Source organism: Hypanus sabinus, chromosome 2 (genome assembly GCF_030144855.1).
Source record: "Hypanus sabinus isolate sHypSab1 chromosome 2, sHypSab1.hap1, whole genome shotgun sequence".
NCBI classification, from domain to species: Eukaryota; Metazoa; Chordata; class Chondrichthyes; order Myliobatiformes; family Dasyatidae; genus Hypanus; species Hypanus sabinus.
The window spans coordinates 173367815-173388880 of NC_082707.1; the positions used below are offsets into that span (position 1 = coordinate 173367815).

Consider the following 21066-nt stretch of genomic DNA (forward strand, 5'->3'; position numbering starts at 1 on the left):
TCAGAAAAATAAGAAACTGAAGAAAAGATTTGATCAAATGTCCTTTAACTTTCTGTTGAGACACTAGAAATAGATTTAATATATTTAGGGTAATGGTTATACAAATTGTACTTTTTTTTTACAGGCTGCTGCTGTGAAGTCTTACCTCAAAAGGATGAAATCTCTACCTCCAAAGACCTACTATAATGCTGGTGGTCGTGCCTACCCTGATGTAGCAGCACTCTCTGATAACTATTGGGCTGTGGTTAATTTAGTCCCCATTCCTTGGGTTTCTGGAACATCAGTGAGTGGAATTATTTACATATATAATTTATACATTTACATTTATATTTAAAACTAACCTTAATTAGATAAAAATCATTACTGTAGTTATAAATCCAGTCTAGTTTCTTTTTTTTATTAGGACACAGCCAGTTCCCATCAACATCATTGAATAAATATTTGTATATTAGTATTTTCTGTCTATGAAGTTTGATTTTTTCATTAACATATTAGAAGACAAGTAATTGAATTTTGTGTTACTGTATTTATTAAAATGCTTTTTTATTATTTTTGTCTCAGGCTTCAACCCCTGTATTTGGTGGTATCCTGGCCCTTATTAATGATAATAGATTTCAACGAGGTCTTCCAGCTCTTGGTTTTATAAACCCGTTGCTTTACAAAATACACGAGAATGGTACATCTGGAGCATTTTTTGATGTAAGTTAAAACGTGACTATTGACTCAAAACCACCATTGTCCTTTGTTATATTACTTTTTGCTATTTTTTTAATATGTTGGAAGAATTTCTCGAAAAGGGTTTCCTTTTTTTCCCTTTTCTAACAAAAGTTGCTGAGCCAGTGTAAATACTCAGTAAACTCCAGATGAACCGAAGACATGGCAAGTTCAGCATCTGCATTGCAACAACTGTGCACCTTGACCCTGTAGAATGGTGCTTCTAGCCTCTGTGTAGTTTTGTGTTGTAAGTACTCAGCTCACAATGTAGCGTCAGCAAAGCAAAACATAATTGTTCATACCTTTTAATTAGACTGGAGCTTAAGCTATTGGAGGTAGTGTGGGATAATGTGCTACATGGACGGATTGGCAACTTCACAGTCTCATACTGCTTACTTTACAGGAGGTGGCAGCATTTATCATAAATCTTCCTGAATTAGCGTTTGATTAAGGTAGTGAGCAAAGGTTTATTTGTATTAAGGAATTTGTAACTATGACTTGTAGAAATTAAACAAAATTTATATGAATAGGTCCCTAATTTTTTTCCAGATGGCCACACAGATCTGGATTTGGACGCATGTAAGGATTTTATTAAAAACCTGAGATGATTCATTGTACCTCAGTTCATGTGACAATAATAAACCAATTCAATTTAGCTTTTCTGCAGCTGACTGAAATTCCATTGAGGAGTGTTGCCAATATCCTACACTGCAGTTAATTGAGAGAAATGGATAGTCACATTAAAAAATTATTTCAGTCCTGCTAGTGTTTACTGCTGCATGGATTGTTCATCAAATAGTGCTGGGGAAATGTAGTATGTAAACATTTAAATCACCTAGGAAAACAGTGCTGATCTATTGTCTAGGTTCAATAGTTCCATTAATATCAGAGAATGTATACAATACACAACCTGAAGTTCTTGCTCTTTGCAGACATCCATGAAAACAGAGTACCCTGAACAATGAGTGACAGTAAAAACAGCCTCAAAGCCCCCTTCTCCCCACATACAGCAGCAAAGCATCAACCCACGATCTGCAGTACAACAAAAGTGTTACTGTTTTTACTGTGCTCAAATCTGTGCCCATGTTCCTTGCAACTCCAAGAATGAAATCTTCTAATCAGATTTGCATTCTTGCCACATAATATAATAGTTTTAAAGACATTTGAATGCTACAGGCGGATCAGTTTAAGAACTGTTGTTGCAAAGCTTTTGGAAACATTCATTACTAAGAATCAAATTTTTTTCCCATCACAAACAAGATTTAAGCTGAGAGGAAGGAAATTTTAAAGGGATGTAAAGGATATAAAATTTTAACACTGAAAGTGGTTAATACAAGGAAGGTGCTGTCAAAAAATGTAGTGGAATGAGATGTAATTACTTAGGGTGCATTTGACATAGGCATGACATAAAAGGTACAAATCTATTGCTGCAAATGGGATTAGTGTAGACGGGGACAGAAATTGAGTTGGGCCAAAAGGCCTGTTTTCATGATCGGAATAGGTTTTTGGAGAAGTTTGAACTTGGAGAGGTTGGTGACTGACTAATCTGATTCAAATTTACTGTAATCTCTAATGTTTCTGCCTCTACTACCTGTACATTCGAGGCGTCCACCACTCTCAGTGTTAGAAATTTGTTCCACACATCTGCTTTGAAATTACCCCTCTCTCACCTTAAATGCATGCCCTCTGGTATTAGACATTTCAACTCTGGGAAAGGGATGCCGTCTGTCTACTCTATCTCTACCTCTCATAATCTTATAAATCTGTACCAGATCTCCGCTCAGTCTCTACTGTTCCAGAGAAAACAACCCAAGTTTTCCCAACCTCTCATTATAGCACATGCCCTCTAATCCAGGCAAAATCCTGCTAAACCTCTCTTGAACCCTCTCCAAAGGTTCGACATCCTTTCTGTCCAGTACTTTATGCAATACTCCAGATGCAGTCTAATTAGAGTTTCAGAAAGCTGGAACATAACTTCCTGACTTTTGAACTCAATGCCTCAACTAATAAAGGCAAACCTGCTACATGGCTTCTTAACCACCCCATCAACCTGTACAGCCACTTTCAGGGAGATATGAATTTGGGCCCCAGGATCCCTCTGCTCATCAACGCTATTAAGGATCTTACCCTAACACTGCACTGTCTCTTTGCGTTTGACGTATCAACGTGCATCACTTCACATTTGGCTGGGATAAATTCCATCTTCCATTTCTCCGCCCATATCTACAATTGATCTATATCATGTTGTAACCTTTGACAGTCTTCTATGCTCTCCATTTCACAACCAATCTTTGTATAATCTGCAAATTTACTAACCCACATTTTCATGTAGGTTACTTATAAACATCACAAAGAGTATAGGTCTCAGCAGAACCCCACTAATCACAGACAGAATAAGTCCCTTCAACCACTACCCTGTTATGTGCAACCCAGTTCTGTTTGGCATTTAGGAAGAAATGGTAGCACCTGAAGAAATCCAGAAAATGGAAAATCCATTAAACTCCTCAAAACTGCAACAACTCTAGCATCTTTCCTAGAATCTTTAATGGTACTGTATATGTAAAGCAGTCCTGCAAGTGGCAGTGTTATGCTGTTTGTAGTATCACCTCAGGTATCTAGATGTTGAAAATAAGTGCAAATCAAGCTTAGGATTCTCTGTCTATTTTAAAATAATTCCTCTCTTATTTACATTCTTGATCCTATCCACATGACGCACTGACATTATGGGACACAAGGTGCTTCTTTAATGGGACAACCTGTTTGTCAAGCTAACTAGGTCATCATGGGGATAAGACAAGATCCTAGCCTTAATTAGAACATAGTACAGGCCCTTCAGCCCACAATGCTGTGCTGACCCTTAAACCCTGCCTCCCATATAACCCTCCACCTTCAATTCCTCCATATACCTGTCCGGTAGTCCCTTAAATTTCACTAGTGTATCTGCCTCCACCATTGACTCAGGCAATACAATTCATGCACCAACCACTCTCTGAGTAAAAAACCTTCCTCTAATATCCTCCTTGAACTTCCCCCCCCTTACCTTAAAGCCATGTCCTCTTGTACTGAGCAGTGATGCCCTGGGGAAGAGGCACTGGCTGTCCACTCTGTCTATTCCTCTTACTATCTTGTATACCTCTATCATGTCTCCTCTCGTCCTCCTCCTCTCCAAAGAGTAAAGCCCTAGCTCCCTTAATTTCTGATCATAATGCATACTCTCTAAACCAGGCAGCATCCTGGCAAATCTCCTCTGTACCCTTTCCAATACTTCCACATCCTTCCTATAGTGAGGTGACCAGAACTAGACACAGTACTCCAAGTGTGGCCTATCCAGAGTTTTATAGAGCTGCATCATTACCCTGCGACTCTTAAACTCTATCCTTCGACTTAAGAAAGCTAACACTCCATAAGCTTTCTTAACTACCCGGTCTACCCGTGAGGCAACTTTCAGGGATCTGTGGACATGTACCCCCAGATCCCTCTGCTCCTCCATGCTACCAAGTATCCTGCTGTTTACTTTGTACTCTGCCTTGGAGGTCGTCCTTCCAAAGTGTACCACCTCACACTTCTCTGGGTTGAACTCCATCTGCCACTTCTACATCCTATCAATGTCTCTCTGCAATCTTCAACAATCCTCTACACTATCTACAACACCACCAACCTTTGTGTCGTCTGCAAACTTGCCAACCCACCCTTCCACCCCCACATACAGGTTGTTAATAAAAATCACGAAAAGTAGAGGTCCCAGAACAGATCCTTGTGGGACACAACTAGTCAAAACCCTCCAATCTGAATATACTCCCTCCACCACGACCCTCTGCCTTCTGCAGGCAAGCCAATTCTGAATCCACCTGGCCAAACTTCCCTGGATCCCATGCCTTCTGACTTTCTGAATAAGCCTATTGTGTGGAACCTTGTCAAATGCCTTACTAAAATCCATGTAGATCACATCCACTGCACTACCCTCATCTATATGCCTGGTCACCTCCTCAAAGAACTCTATCAGGCTTGTTACACATTGTAGATTTGTTAGAATCTACATTAATGTCCACAATTCCTGAACACACACTCAAATGCATTTCTGGAGTTTTTACTTAGAGGAAGCAAAGGGAGTTGTATACTAAGGATGTGTGGGGAAGCTGCGCTTTCCAGCTGAGAAAGTTATCGGAGCACTTATAAAACACAGGAGTAGAATTAGGCCACTTTGCCCATCGAGTCTGCTCCAACATTCCATCAAGGCTAATTTAACATCCCGCTCTACACCACACCTCTGCCTTCTCCCCATAACCTTTGACGCCTTTACTAATCAAGAACCTAGCAACCTGGTGCCACAACCAACAGTGGCAATGGATTTCACCTCTTGGCTAAATTCAGATAGTGTCTATGTAGTTGTAAAACTAGTTTTGAAGAAGAGTTGAAGGCATTCTTATTAATGCTGGTACACATGTGTGCAAGTGTCAGTCACATGCATCTCTGCATCAATGTAAATCTAGGCATTTGTCAAGAAGTGTTCAGCACTCAAGAATCTGGTAACCTCTAGCACAGATGTCTTTTTTTAAATTCCTATTGTGAGTTTCCCAATTTCATTTAACTATGTAAAAATGGTTCTCGCTGTGGCTGTAAATTGTTTCAAGAGAAACCTGGTGGAAGTTACAATAGTTGCAGAAAACACAGCAACAGGAATACACCATTTAGTTTCTGAAGCTATTATAGCTATCACAGAAATTGTAGGTAATCTGTAAACCAAATGAGGTATCATAAGAGTCCAAACCTCTTCTGCAGGTAGAAGCATTTCCTCACAACATCTTTGAAATGCAGATGGCACATATTATCTACAAACTTGTATATTTATGAAAATTAACTTCTCCCAGGTGCACCAATGAGATTACAGAAGGTTTCTCAAATTGTACAAATTGGAACTATGACATTCAGGAAAGAGGCTAGCAAGCAGCATCTTACATTTAATTTATCCCAGTTCCTCTTATTGTAAGAATTGTTATTTTGAGATCAAGTCACACATTATACATCTTTGTGTGCAATAGCATAGTGGTCAATTCACTGGACTTTTGGGCTGTTGATTTAGAAAATCAGTTTAAATTCCACCACGATGCTCTAAATTCATGTAATAAAATTCACAACTATTTTAGGTTCACTAGCCATGAAATCTTCCAATTGTTGTAAAAATACCTCATTCATTCATATCCCATGTCCATTAGGAAAACAACCTTGCCTTTTTGTGACTCAGACCTCAGGCTGTAGTCGACTAAATGGTCTCCTCAGTTTAGGGGTATTTGGGATTGCCAATAAATGCCATCATTGCCAGAGTATTCACATCCTGTAAACAAATCAATTCAAAATCCCTACACAATGTGAGTGTAATATAATCCTAAAACCCAGCTTTCAAATGGGCAACCTACACAGCTTTCTTCCAAGGCCAACATTTTTTGTCCTCTTTTAAGAAAAAAAAGACTTTAGTTAACAGCAAGGACAAGAGTAATACAGGAGCTGAAGACAGGAATACAACCAGGTAACCTTGACAGTGATAATGGACAAGCTTGGAGGATGAATACAATGGAGAAAGGGAGAGAAGAGTTGAGGCACAAGAGCTAGAACATTGAAGGAGAAAATAAAGCAGTCCCAATTTAATTTCCAGAATACAATGCATTGTAATGTAAAAGGTAAAGTCTCCTATCTACCAAATTGTTTTCAGCATCTAACAGTACAACATTGTTTATACTCTTCTTGAAATTTCAAAACACCCAGGAGAAACAAACGAACAAGATAAGCTGAATACTATTTCCAAAAACTGATTGTCCCAGTTCTACATGATCTCCCTTAAGCATCAACAGTATCTCACAGTACCTAGTCCAAGTATTTTGCTTATGTCTAATCATTAATATTTAAGATATTGTTCATAAACACCTCCCTAACATACATCATTAATAAACAAAGCATACACCAGAAGTTAAGTTTCAATATTTTTTGTTGACAAGCACTTTAGATGTATAGAATAAAAAAGGGAGAGTGTGGCAGCAATCCTCTTACTATCAGTAGAGATCAGGTCAATTTATAACATAAAAAAATTTAAGTTTTGTACTTTTCAATTTATTGTTACAGGATTAGTAGACTCATCTATTTAGATATTTTCATGATTTTATTCTAAGCAACTTGTACCCTAAAAGATCTTGTTCATTTTTAAAATTATGACATAGATGTTGGTGTTGGAAAATATTAAGTGGGAGTGAGGGAGATTTAATTTGCGTTGCACCTATGGGCCATTCTGCATAATGACATTGAACTTTGAGGTGCTCTTGAAGAGATGCTTTATTCTACGAACTCCAGTATACCCTTATTGCTGTTTCTCAGCTCACTTTTTTTCCTCCCTCCCCCTTCCACCTGTAAGCACAGGCTCACTGGAAGTACTAGATTCTTCACATCTTGGGTTCTGTTGTTAATGTGAATCCATTTTATATTTAGGTAACTATTGGGTGCCATTACGGTTGCTTGGATGAAGAAGCGAAAGGGAAAGGATTCTGTGCTTCTCAGTCTTGGGATCCTGTGACAGGATGGGGGACACCGAACTATCCAGAGCTACTCAAGGTACTACTTCTGGATAAAGATCATCATCCCTGACCTGAAGAAACCAAGATAGAGTAAAATCTAAATGAAAAATCACATGCTGAATTTCTTCTCCCACCCCACTTTAAGAATATTGCCTTTTGTGAGTGTGTGGATACTTAAATCATTGATGCGCTAGTCTGTTCCATTTTAATTGATGAAAATATTTTAACAGCATCTTAATTATTCAGTTGTATTATATTGAAAACAAAACACTGATGTTCAAAGAAATGATTTTGCTGCTTAAAATTTAAACTGATACTACCTATCTTAAACTTCCAGTATTGTACATTATGACTACCATATCCATGCCAACCAGCAAGCACAGATCCCTATCTGTTCCACACTACCTTAGGGGCAGGGTACAATTGCTCATTAACCTACTGACCAGTATGTATTTAGCATAAGGTGTGGGGGAAGGTCACAGGGACATCATGCAAACACGCAAAGCACCAGAGGTCAAGAATGAAGCTCCGGTCTCTGCAGCTGTGAGGCAAGTGCTAACCACTAAAGTACAGTACTTCACTCATCAATAGTTCTTTAACTAACTGACGTTCATAATATAATACTGGTTTATAGCTAATCAAGCCAGGTACAGTGACAAATATTATAAATCTACATTACTGAATCCAAGTTGCACAATGGAGTTTGATTACATTTTAACTAGATCTGTCTAGATTTAAATTTGCAAATGCTGAATTGCCCAAGTTAGAGATTACAGTTGCAGTTTTTTGATAGAGATTTTAAAGTAAGCATTTCAGTATGTTGAAAATATGGTTGAAAGATTTTATTTACATGATTTTTACATTAAGCTGTACACAAAGTGCATATAAGGAATCTTCGAATTGTAAAAAAATTATGATGATGAGCTTCGTTTCTCATTAGTCTGGCCTGTTTGATCAGGTACCATCTGTGGATCAAACAGATAATGTAGGTATCGGTAAATCTTCTCAGCTCGTGGGTGGCTGACCTTTGCTCGAGCTGCAATTTCAGCCACTGAACTGAAAGTGCACAAAAAGTTACCATTAGTTTAATAGTAATCATAAACACTAATCATTATTAACAAATTGTAATATAAATTTTGATGACTACCATGCCCCCAGATGTTAATAACTATCTTAATACGTGCAAGACATATTTCAAGTAAATATTTTTAATAAGTTCTTGTGACACCTTTGCATTAGATTTTCCAGTCTTATTTACATATTAAAAACACTGCACCTACAATAGAATTTAAATTAGCTTGAGCAACTGTGGGCCTTGGAACATTAAATTTCTTTGCAAGTGAGGATAAACTTCATGAATGTTCCACTAAGTATTAGAATTTGTATTCTAGACAACAGTTTAAGGAAAATGAGGTACTTATCTGCACTGATGTCAAGCAATTTACCATAATACCTCGAAATCACTCACACAACTTGAAAGAACAACAAATCTTGAGATCACAAATAATGAACTATATGCTAACAAAATAACTTTTATCCTCTACTACTGATTTAATCTGTGAGGGAAGTTATATCAGCAAATAATTTGAATATGGATGGAGGAAGATAATGTTATACCACCAACTTTCATTTAAGATGTAAATAAAACTGATGGAACACAAAACATTTTACCTGTTTGCAGCTTCTTTCACAGAACTGAAGAGGTGACAGAGATTTAAAGCTGTTATATAACTGATGTCAGGGATGCTGAGGTAGAACTGTAAAATCTGTTGTCGGAGACCGCTAACCTCCAATGGTACAGTAATGGCAGCATTCTTTCTCTCTTCAACGCGGGCAAGTTCAGCAAGCAAACCAGCTGTTTCCTCCTGACCAGAGCTAAACAAGATTCTAATTCCAGCTGTGGTCAGAGCTGACAACAAGCTATCATAGTACTTGGTCCTCTGAAAGGTTCTAGATGTATCTCCTGTAATTCATCGATATTATAGAGATCAGCACAACTTGTTTGGCTTCAAATCAAAAACAGAACCACTAATCTTATTTTTTTTCTTATTGTGAGGTAGGACATTACTTATTCATATCTCATGTCAATCTTAGATCTCACATTCTTTTATGCTTTATACGAAATTGACATATTTCATAGTAGTACAGTCACAGATCTATGGTTATACCCAATCTAGTGATGGAGTTAGAGCCCTTCCACACACCCATGTTCTATTCCAAACCATTATATACTTACCCAAACCAAATGCATTTACCAAGGCACAGTTGGTTAAAAAACAAGTGGTCATCCAACTGCTGTTTAAAAGTTTGCTTACCAGTGAAAAGGACCTTGGCAATTGTGGGAATGGCTTACAGCAGACTGAAAAACTTGAGTGTATAAACTTTAAGAAAAAGGGTGTGATGGAGCTTTTGAAAGTAAGTTAGGTAAGTCGCTGGGACCGGACAAGATGTACCCCAGGCTACTGTGGGAAGCGAGGGGGGAGAATGTTGAGCCTCTGGTGATGATCTGTAGCATCATCAATAGGGATGGGAGAAGTGCCGGAAGAGTGGAGGGTTGCAAATGTTGTTCCCTTGTTCAAAAAAGGGAACGGAGATAACCCAGGAAATTATAGACCAGTGAGTCTGACTTTAGTGGTGGGCAAGTTGTTGGAGAAGATCATGAGAGGCAGGATTTATAAGCATTTGGAGAGATATAATCTGATTAGGGATAGTCAGCATGGCTTTGTCAAGGGCAGGTGTCCCTTACGAGCCTAACTGAATTCTTTGAGGATGTAACAAAATCATTCATGAAGGTGGAGCAGTGGATGTAGTGTATGTGGATTTCAGCAAGGCATTTGATAAGGTTCCCCATGCAAGGCTCATTCAGAAAATAATGAGGGATGGGATCCAAGGAGACCTTGCTTAAGAGATCCAGAATTGGCTTGACCACAGAAGACAAAGGATGGTTGTAGATAGTTCACATTCTGCATGGAGAATGGTGATTAGTGGTGTTCCACGGAGGTCTGTTCTGGGACCCCTCCTCTTAGTGATTATTATAAATGACCTGGATGAGGAAGTAGAAGGGTGGGTTAGGAAGTTTACTGATGACACAAAAGTTGGGGGTGTTGTGGATAGTGTGGAGGGTTGTCAGAGGTTACACCAGGATATTGATAGAATGCAAAACTCGGCTGAGAAGTGGCAGATGGAGTTCAACCCAGATAATAGTGAAGTGGTTCATTTCAATAGGTCAAATTTGAAGACAGAATATAATATTAATGGTAAGACTCTTGGCAGTGTGGAGGATCAGTGAGATTTGGGGTGCGTGTCGATAGGACACTCAAAGCTGCTACGGAGGTTGACAGTGTTGTTAAGAAGGCGTATGGTGTGTTGGCCTTCATCAATTGTGGGACTGAGTTCAAGAGCCATGAGGTAATGTAACAGCTATATAAGACCTTAGTTAGACCCCACTCGGAGTACTGTGTTCAGCTCTGGTCACCTAACTACAGGAAGGATGTGGATACTATAGACAGAGTACAGAGGAGATTTACAAGGATGCTGCCTGGATGGGAGAACAAGCCTTGTGAGAATAGGTTGAGTGACCTTTTCTCCTTAGAGCGACAGAGGATGAGGGGTGACCTGATAGAGGTGTATAAGATGACGAGAGGCATTGATTGTGTGGATAGCCAAAAGCTTTTTCCCAGGGCTGAAATGGCCACCATGAGGGGGCACAATTTTAAGGTGCTTGGTAGTAGGTACAAGGGGGGTGTCAGAGGTAGTTTTTTTTTTACAAAGCGAGTGGTGGAGGCGTAGAATGCACTGCCAGCGAAGGTGGTAGAGGTGGATACAATAGGGTCTTTTACGAGACTCTTAGATAAGGTACATGGAGCTTAGCAAAATAGAGAGCTATGAGACAGGGAAATTCTAGGCTATTTCTACAGCAGGTTGCATGGTCGGCACAACATTACAGGCCAAAGGGCTTGTAATGTGCTGCAGATTTCTATGTTTTACGTTTCTGTTTATTGAGATGCAGTGCGGAAGAGGCCCTTCTGGCCATTTGAACTGTACTGCCCGCCATCCCCCGATATAACCTCAGCCTAATCACAGAACAAATTACAATGACCAATTAACCTACCAACTGGTACATCTTTGAACTGTGTGAAAAAAAACTGGAGCATCCAGAGGAAATCCACCCATTCACAGGGAGAATGTAGAAACTCCTTACAGTCAACAGTGGGAATACCCTGCCGTCACCATCACCACCTACCTACTCTGACAGTGTGTTCCAGATTGTAAATGCCCTCTGGTGGGGAAAAAAAGTTCTTCCTCATCTCCCCTCTAACCTCTTACTCCTCACCTTAAGCTTATGTCTTCTCGTCTTGAACATCGCTGCCATATCTAGGCTTTTTTTCATTTCTCAGGATTCTCTTTGGCCTTTTCTGCTCCAAAGAAGCCAAAACATAGTCTTTCCTATGACTGAATCAATCCATAACATTCTGGTGAATCCCCTCTGCACCACCTTCTGTGTGGTCACATCCTTCCTACAGTATGGCAACTAAATCTCCATGCATTACTACAGTTGTGGCCTAACTAATGTTTTATAAAACTTTACCAAATCCTCCTTGCTCTTATATTCCCTGTCTAGGCTAATGAAGCAAACATTTCTTCACCATCCCATCTACCCGTGTTGCCACTATGATGGATCTTTAGACTTGTACACCAGTGCCCCCTGTTCCTCAATACACTATTAGACATTAATTAATACAGCACAGAAAGTGATCCTTCTGCCCAACTTGTTCCTGTTGACAATGTTCCTCTAAACCTTCCCTATCCACAGCTTACCGAAGTATATTCACCTTCTCATGTATCAGGATTAAATTCCATCTGCTACTGATGCCCAATTTAGCAACTAATCAGTATCATCCTATAGGCAATAACTATTCTTCTCACAATCATCAACACCACCAATTTTCATATCATCTGCAAACTTACTAATTATGGATCCAAATCATTCATGTTTATTTACATTAGTGACTTAAATGCAGAATTAATAAGTTACAATCACAAAAATAGCTAGCACACTCTGCCTGTTATTTCTAACCCAGTTTTGGATCCAACTTGCCATTTTGCCTTGGATCCCATTGCACTCTAACTTTTTGGACCAGCTTTCCATTTGGATCTTGTCAACGGCTTTACTGAAGTTCATATAAAACACATCAACTGTACTACCTCTTCAAAAAACAACTAATCAGACAAGATCTTCCACTAACAAATCTGTTAACTATATCGGTTCGATCCCGGCCCTTCTAACTCTAGATTAAGCCTGTCCCTCAGAATTTTCCCTACTGACATTAGAATAACTGTCGTATAATTGCCAGGTTTATCCCTGTGATAACTACAACTTGACACAGTACAGCACCATAAAAGGCCCTCTGAGTCACAATCCCTTTTCAACATGCCCCTCTCACCTCAAATGCATGCCCTTTGGTATTAGACATTTCAATCCTGGGAAAAAGATATGACTTTCTAATGTCTCTCTTAACCCTCAGTCTCCACGGTCCACAGTAAATAATCCACATGTACTCTAATCCAGCAGTCATCTCAATGAACATCTGGACCCTCTCCAAAGCCTTGACATCCTTCCTATAAGAGGGTGACCAGAACTGTATTTAAAATTTTAGCCTAACTGGTGTTTTATTAAGCTGCAATAACATCTTGACTCTAAACTCAATTCCTGAACTAATAAAAGACAAGCATGCCATATGCCTTCTTTATAACTCTGTCAACCTATGTAGCCACTCTCAGTAAGCTATGGACTAGGACCTCAAGATCACTCTGCACATCAATACTTTACAGGTCTTTCCATTAACAACGCAACCTCTCTTCACATCTGATCTCCGAAAAGCCAACACTTCAAATTCGGACTGATTACCCCCAATTTATCACAACTGACCTATATTCTGCTGTATCCTTTGCTAGGCTTCTCAACTATCTACATCACCACCTCCTCTCGTCTTATAGCTATGTCCTCTAGCATTTGACATTTCCACCCTGGGAAAAAGACTATCCTGCACATACTCCCACACAGATTAAACAAGTATTTTTGAAGACACGCAAAAGACATCAATCACTTTGAGAGAAAAATGTCACACACAGGTATGTGATACAATAATGCTAGGACTATAGTTTCTGCACAATAGAAGGACGATGACAGTATGAAGTCACTGAAAGGCCAGTAGGTCCCATCCTTTTTCCACCTCTGCTAAACTCCACTTAAATTCTGAAGAATTAATAAAGCAATTTACTAGGTAAATACACTTCTATATTCTAATATTCACCAACCTCTCTCCCCTATGGGATACTTGAACAGCAAAGCTCTATTCTCAACATCTTAAGGAATAGGTTTATAAAAATAGTCTTAATACATGTGCACATTTCTCCAGTGTCCAGTTTAGTATTTTGCTTTGTGCACCTATACTGTATTTGATTAAAATATTATGAGAACCTTACTATAGTGATATCTTCAAATGTTTACACCTAAACGAGTCATTTTTGTGATGTTCTCAACATTGCAGTTGAAGAATATCACTTTTATGTCTTGGAAACTTGAAAAGAAAAGATAAGATTTTGTGAAATACTATCTGATTCAAAGAATTTAAAAAAAAAACATTCTCACCTGGTTTGGATCTGTCCTTTTCCACAATGACACATATACGTTCAAACATGGCCTGAAGGCGCTGAATACGGTCGATAAACTTGCTTCGGTTTGCACTGCTTGCAAACTCCAATAAGAATATCCTTTCCACAACCATTCTCTCACTTACTATATAATCACATCCATTGAGAGAACAAATTTCAGCTTTAATACCATGTTGAATACGTAGAGAAGAAACCAGATTTGGTCCAGAGGAAATTTCTCGACTATCTACAAGAATTTGCAGTGGAGCTGTTCCAGAAGACATTGGGTGTGTAATAGCAGTTACATGGTCTTTGTACAGAGCTTCACCTGGTCTTGAAATTGTGGAGGCATCGTTGTTCACCAATGATTTGCCCATCTGTAATAAGAAATGGATTTTATTGTACTATTGCTTACCAACATGCTTACAAACATCAGATCACTCACAATCCAAATTGTGAGTGATCTGATGTTTATAAGCACATCTGCAGTTAATGCTGGTATTGTTTTAGGAAGTGTTTAAACTAATTTGGTTGGAAAAGGGAACTGGGATATTGATTAAGAAAAAATGTGAACATCAGATTGAGAGAGGCAGATACAAAAGCAAATAAAAGTAGCATGACATGATTCCAGATGAAGAGGGAAAATAACAGTTTCCAGGAAAGTATTGTGTTTGTAAACACAAAGTTTGGGATACAAGGCTAATGAGCTGAAGATGCAAAAACAAAAATGAAATTTTAAAAGCATTGTGATAGATCTGATACAAACCAAGCAGGTATAGATACTTAAATATCCCTGAATATATGTTCCACAGAGATGGGGAAGTAAGGAGAAGAAGAGCAGGGTGGTGGCAGTATTGATTAATGGGAATATTTCCAGGAGTGTTTGTTTGTTTCATTACATTGCTGGTCATATTCTATTGGCCTCAAGCAAATGGAAAGGATTACTCAAATGTGCAGGGAGATGCAAAAATAAACGAGTAACACTGGAGGGATTCAATTGCCTAATGGACTTCGATAATACAATAATCAACAAGACGGGGAAGAAATTTTGAAGTGTGATCAGTATGTTCCTACCCTAGCAACGTAGGTAAGAAACAGTGCTGGAGAATAAAGTCAGTCAAGTGAAGTAAGTGTACCTGAAAGAACACTAGAATATCACTGGCATATGTTGTGAATTTTTTTGTTTTGCAGCAGCAGTACATTGCAATGCAGAATAATAATAACTGTTGTACTGCTGTTGCAAAACATAAAGTTTCACAACATATACCAATGATATTAAACCTGATTCTGAATGTTCTTTCAGATACACTTGCTTCATCTGACTGACCTTATGTAAATAAATAAGTAGTGCAGAAAGAGAGTGGAAAAAGTTCATGGGTTCATTGTCCATTCAGAAATCTGATGGCGAAGGGGAAGGAACTGTTCCTGAAATACGGAGTGTGTGTCTTCAAACTCCTGTACCTCCTCCTTGATGGCAGGGTGTTGGGGGACCTTAATGATGGATGCTTCCTTTTTGAGACATCGCCTTTTGAAGGTGTCTTGGATGCTCAGGCATTTAGTGCCCACGTTGGAGCTAACTGAGTTTACAACTTCCTGCAGCTTTTTCTGATCCTGTGCAATGGCCTTCATACCAGACAGTGATGCAACCAGTTAGAATGTTCTCCATGGTACATCTGCAGAAATTTACAAGTGTCCCTGGTGCATTACCAGTTCTCCTCAAACTCCTAATGATACAAAACCACTGTCATGCCTTCTTTGTAACTGCATCAATATGTTGGGCCTTGGAAAGATCCTCAGAGAACACAGGAACTTGAAACTGCTCACCCTTTCCGCTTCTGATCCCTCAATGAGAACAGGTTTTCGTTCCCTCAACTTCCCCCTTCCTGAAATCCAAAATTAATCCTTCATCTTCTATCTTAGGTTCACAAGGATTAGGGTATGAAAAGGAGCAAGCAGAAACTTGCAGTAAGAACACAAATGTAGGAGGGAAATTTCAAGGTGTTGGTAACGGAGCCGGTGTAATAAATTGATAAGCAATTTGTAGGCAACGCCCAGTGTACAAAGCAGATACAATTCCTACTAGTAGCAAAACTAGGAAGAAACAAAAAAAGAATAGGATGATACAAGAGGGAATAAGATGAAGCAAGGAAATGCTGAACCAAAAAAGGTGGAGGAGAGTTTGGATATTGCTGAGGTAATGATCCTAATATTTCAATCATCCTTCAATACAGCTTTGATGCTAGAGGGCTGCATGAAATGTAAACGTTAAACACATTTTAAAAAAATGAGCAAGAATCATCGCAGCAATGACAAACCAATCAATTTAAGCGTAATAAATAAGAGAAAGTTAAAGAAACGTTAATCAGGATGCAATGTAGTCAATTAAATTCATAGAAGCCAGTTAGACTTTAAAGTTAATTTTGTATATTGTACAAAAGCACACTCATTCAACAATCCTTACAACAGGATCAATAAAGTGAAGCTCATCAGTTTGGGATTTTACCTCTGTTTTGTCTTGCACTGTGTTGCATTTAATCTTTGAACTTTCTGTGGTAAGAGTTGAATTGTACCTTCTTGAACATTTTTGCTCCACTTGGAAGTCCAAGGTTTCAGACACACAAGACTGGAGATTCAACCTGAACGTGCAGCTTCTGTCCAAGGAGCAAAGAGCTGAAGGTTTCTTTTTATCACTTCCTGTTACTTGTAAAGTATTTTTTGAAATGGATTTTTTAAAAGAGCTATCCAATCTTTGTCTAGAAGAGCATAAAGTAACATTTTTATCTTCAGGAGTCTGTTTACTCTTGCTGTCTTGTATCAGAACACTTTCTGCCAATTGACATTTCATATTTGTATCTAATTCCTCTTCACTAGAATCATCCAATAAAACGATGCGTCTGCTTTTCTTTTTCTTGGATAATTCATCTTTGCCATTTTGATTTCCTGCCTTTTTTGATCTTATTCTGTGCCGAGTTAAATACCGATCTTTTTCTCCGATGAGATCAAAATTAACAATATCATCATCACTTAATTCAGTTTGATTTTCATCTTCTTCCCGAACACAAAAACTATCTTCCAAGTAGGTTTCATCCTGTTCAGGGATCTGAGATCATGAGAGGAACATTATAATAACAGGTCAGAGGGTAAACTTGTAATTATTGGCTTAGAGTGTAATTCCCCATCACTATTAACACTAACAAATTTAAGGAAACAAAAGCAAACACTGGAAATCAAGTAAGAATACAAATGCCAAAAGCACTCAGAGTTTTCTTGCTTCTTCCCCCCTTCCTTAACGGTCCTGATGAAGTCTTAGGTCAAAACATCTATTCCTCTCGTTATATAAAACTGGTTAAGATATATTTAGATTACTGTATACAGTTCTAATCAGTGCATTATAGAAATGACATGGAGGCTTTGGGTAGGGGGGCAGAAGAGGCTCACCAGGATGTTGCCTATAAGGGGAGGCATCAGAGGCTGCGGGGCAACTAGATAGAGGTAAAATTATTAGAGACATAGACAGAGGAACCAGTGTTTTTCTCAAAGTGGAAATATCAAACACTAGAGGACATAGCTTTAAGGTGAAACATAGCTTTAAGGAAACTCCTAAGGCAGATTTATGAAGCAATTTGTTTTAAACAGAGAGTGGTACGTAGATAACTGGAACATGCCAGAGGAAGTCATGAAAGCAATACAACAGCAACATTTAACCTGTCCTTGTACAACACGAAAATCAGTTTTATTGACTGATGCAAACAATCATTATATTATACTCCCACCCACTCAGACACTGTGCTGCAACTTTGTAGCTTCTACTCTGCTAGTAACACAAGACACACCTACCTGTGAAAATATGGCCATGTTATTTTTGCTATAGACCATTTTCTTCTTGCAGACATTTGGACTGCGTACAGATTTCAAGTAAATTTCTTGCATATCAATGTCTAAGGAAAACAACAAATAATTCATTCAATATGATAACAACACTGCACTTCTCCAGAGAAGCTCCAACAGTTTAAAAATTTAAAAGATATATTAAAAACACTAGTACCATGACAAACATGTAACCCAAACTTAGTCAAACCAACTTAATGTTGGGAGATAATTTAGTTTCAGCTTGTCTTTCAAAAGCAGATCATTCTCTTGGAACCAGAATGGCCCATATTCCTTTTAATCTAAATCAGTCTCCACTGCAGAATCATCCAACAAATAATAATCTAATGTAAAAATATTGAAGTAACATAGCTTGCTTTATGGAATTTAAATACAAATACTTTTCTTTATAATATTACTACTTTTATAGTGACAAAATTTTCAGAAATAACACTTTCTCTGACTACAGATGCAATGATAAGGAATCATGTACCTCTGAATCTGTTTGTGAACTAATTATTGAAAAGTTGGCATTTGTAAGGCAATACTTTTACACAATAATCTAACTTGGTTCTGCATATATCTTGCAAAGAAAAGTTTAGATCCCATTCTTGCTAATAGCTTAGGTTTTCCATGTAAATCCACAGAAGATTTAGTCACTAAATAGTGATCTAATTTCTCTATAAAGGTAACTTTATAGAGACAAAAAAGGTAATTTTATTTCTAATTTGTGTTCGTATTGATTTTTCTGTTCATTCCTTTTCTAAATGTGATTGTTGGTTTTGTTCTGTAATGCCTCTCCACAATGTTATTTTCAAATCTAGTGAATCTTGACAGCATATCAGCAGGCTATATATCTGCAGTGTTAACAAACCAGATTTTGTCCTGAACAGATATACAAACATAAACAGCTGGATTTAGCAGAGCCTCGATTCACTGCACTATCAATAACTAATTAATGATATATTTTGTGAAAAATACAACTGCAAATCATATGGACAGAACAGAGCTTTTTGTAAACAGTAATACATAAATGTAGATTTCATATTTAAATTATTCCAAAAAGTTACCCTTTGAAAATTGTGACTCATCATTGATAAAATTTTTCAAAGAAGTATCAGCAATGTTATTGGATTCATCTTCATCAGAAGACACATTTTCTGCTCCTTCCGAGGAAAGTTCAGCCTCTTCATCAAGAAAGTATCGAGCAGAACGCTATCAGAGAAAGATAATTAGTGTATTCAATAATCACAAATATGCCTTTTCAAAATTTCAGTTATCTGCACTGTATTAAGGATATGTTGGTAACAAGTTGTGCTCTTACAAAATTAGAAATGCTTATAAATTTGAGATTTTACACTTCTACACATCAGAACTACAAACTTAAAAGTACATTTATTATAAAGTATATATCTTTTTATCTTAAAGGCATACAATGTAAACTGCCAATAAGTGAATGATGCTTTATAGAGGGACTTTCCTGAGGGTTAAACAGTGGCCCGATAGGCAACTTCTTCTTCAATGCCTTACTCATTTTATGGGACCTATGTATAGCTAACAAAACCAGCATTCAATGACCCCCCCCCCCTTAGATCTTGAGGATGTAGCAATAAATCACCTTAACAGCTCCTGTTCATTGGATGACTGTACTCCCATATTGCCCTAGGATAGAGAGTTCAGGAAATAGAGGAACAGTAATTATTTTCCAAGTCAGAATGAGGTGTGAATTCATGGGAACTTGTAGGTGATTATCCCTTGCCTTAATGGCAGAGGCCACAGAATTATTAGTGAGTGAATGCAGTTTAGTGTGGTAGATGACTGACAATCAAGAGAGATTCCTCCACCCCCACCCCCAAGATCAGTTTTACTTATCACCTGTACATCAAAACATACAGTGAAAGAGTTGTTTACATGAAATAAAATCACTAAGAATTGTAGAGGGCAGATTGCAAGTGTCACCACGCTACTGAAGCCAATATAGTGTACCCACTGTAAAGCATTGTGCTAACCACTACGCTACTGGGCCACCAATAGATTGTTTCTTCTGGATAAAGCTGAGTTCAAGGCAAATGGAGACAGTGGAAAAGCTTTGGAGTGGCAACTGGTGCATCATTTGCCACAGGGAAACCAGATTCTGACTTCCTCTTACAACGATAATTTACATCAAAGATCCATTCGAGTTTCTGGTCAATGATGACTTCCATAATGTCAATGGTGGATTCTCAGCAATGGTAATATAAGAATTAAATGTTTATATTTCCATAAATTAAGTTTAAAAATTAAGAGGTACTTGTGTCGAGGAGAACAATACACCAAGTTTATTGAGTTCCAAATACAGTTTCCCTAAAATAATCTGAATTCACTGGTAACATTGATAACATAATTGGAGCTGTGCCATTTTACACAATTAGCTATAGTGAGACAACCTTTGAATGTTACTGGCTTTACTGCAATATTGTCAAACTTAATTTTTATACAACTTTTTTCCCTAAGCACTGCAATGTTAAAATTAAAGAATGATGTAAAACTTGTTTTCAAAATTAGAGGGCTTAATAGTTTGCCCTACTAATTTTGCATGCAGGAAGCTCAGAAACAAGCCATGTTTGAATAGTTTGCTGTTCGCTAAATTCAGAGGTTTTGCTCGAAGGCAAAAACTACGCCTACAATTTAAAAAAAGGCCATTCTCAAGCTCGAATCTTGTGATTAGTCCACATCAACAGTGAATTCATTATTTGCACAAACAGCCATTTTTAAATAACTGGAACTAAACTGGAATGACATCTGCTCAAGGTTATGTTTCCATGGTAGCAAATCACTTGTATAACAAATCCAAGATCAGAATCATTATGGATTTTTTAGGTTAGCAATTTTATTTTAAAACTATATAGGGAAGTACTATTTGTGACTGTTTGTCATATATATATATATATAATACTTATTTGTAACAAATCACTTACCTGCAGCATATACCAGCAAAAAAGAGCCTGTATACAATTTCATGTAATAATTAAATTTGTGACTGGGGTTTAACCAACCTTGCTCCAGGGATGATGAATATTTCTGGACAACTTGGTATCTTTATTATTCTTGCTTGAAGTTGCTCTAAAATCGTCATCTTCACTATCTGTGAAGCCTAACTGAGAAGGTAAATCACCCACAGATCAAGCTTTAGTTCCCTTCCATTTACCCAGTATATCAGTGTCATATTGGTGTACAGACAAACCTAGCTGTATACTCGGTGGCCACTTTATTAGGTATGCCTATACACTTG

The 21066-nt window shown here is 37.9% G+C and overlaps 2 protein-coding genes across 2 annotated transcripts in view; one reads left to right on the forward strand and one right to left on the reverse strand.

Moving 5' to 3' along the window:
- Nucleotides 1-8160, forward strand: part of tpp1 (tripeptidyl peptidase I) — a 40401-nt gene extending 32241 nt beyond the window's left edge. The window contains exons 11-13 of the mRNA XM_059959561.1: nucleotides 122-283; nucleotides 562-699; nucleotides 7189-8160. Coding sequence (XP_059815544.1) covers nucleotides 122-283; nucleotides 562-699; nucleotides 7189-7344 — 456 coding nt within the window. The 3' untranslated portion in view covers nucleotides 7345-8160. The remainder of the gene's footprint in view (nucleotides 1-121; nucleotides 284-561; nucleotides 700-7188) is intronic.
- Nucleotides 8161-8170: 10 nt separating this feature from the next.
- fancm (FA complementation group M) overlaps nucleotides 8171-21066 on the reverse strand; it is a 131377-nt gene continuing 118481 nt past the window's right edge. The window contains exons 17-23 of the mRNA XM_059959537.1: nucleotides 20831-20932; nucleotides 18866-19010; nucleotides 17766-17866; nucleotides 16432-17028; nucleotides 13927-14305; nucleotides 8946-9237; nucleotides 8171-8330 (exon numbers count right to left, since the gene is read on the reverse strand). Coding sequence (XP_059815520.1) covers nucleotides 8186-8330; nucleotides 8946-9237; nucleotides 13927-14305; nucleotides 16432-17028; nucleotides 17766-17866; nucleotides 18866-19010; nucleotides 20831-20932 — 1761 coding nt within the window. The 3' untranslated portion in view covers nucleotides 8171-8185. The remainder of the gene's footprint in view (nucleotides 8331-8945; nucleotides 9238-13926; nucleotides 14306-16431; nucleotides 17029-17765; nucleotides 17867-18865; nucleotides 19011-20830; nucleotides 20933-21066) is intronic.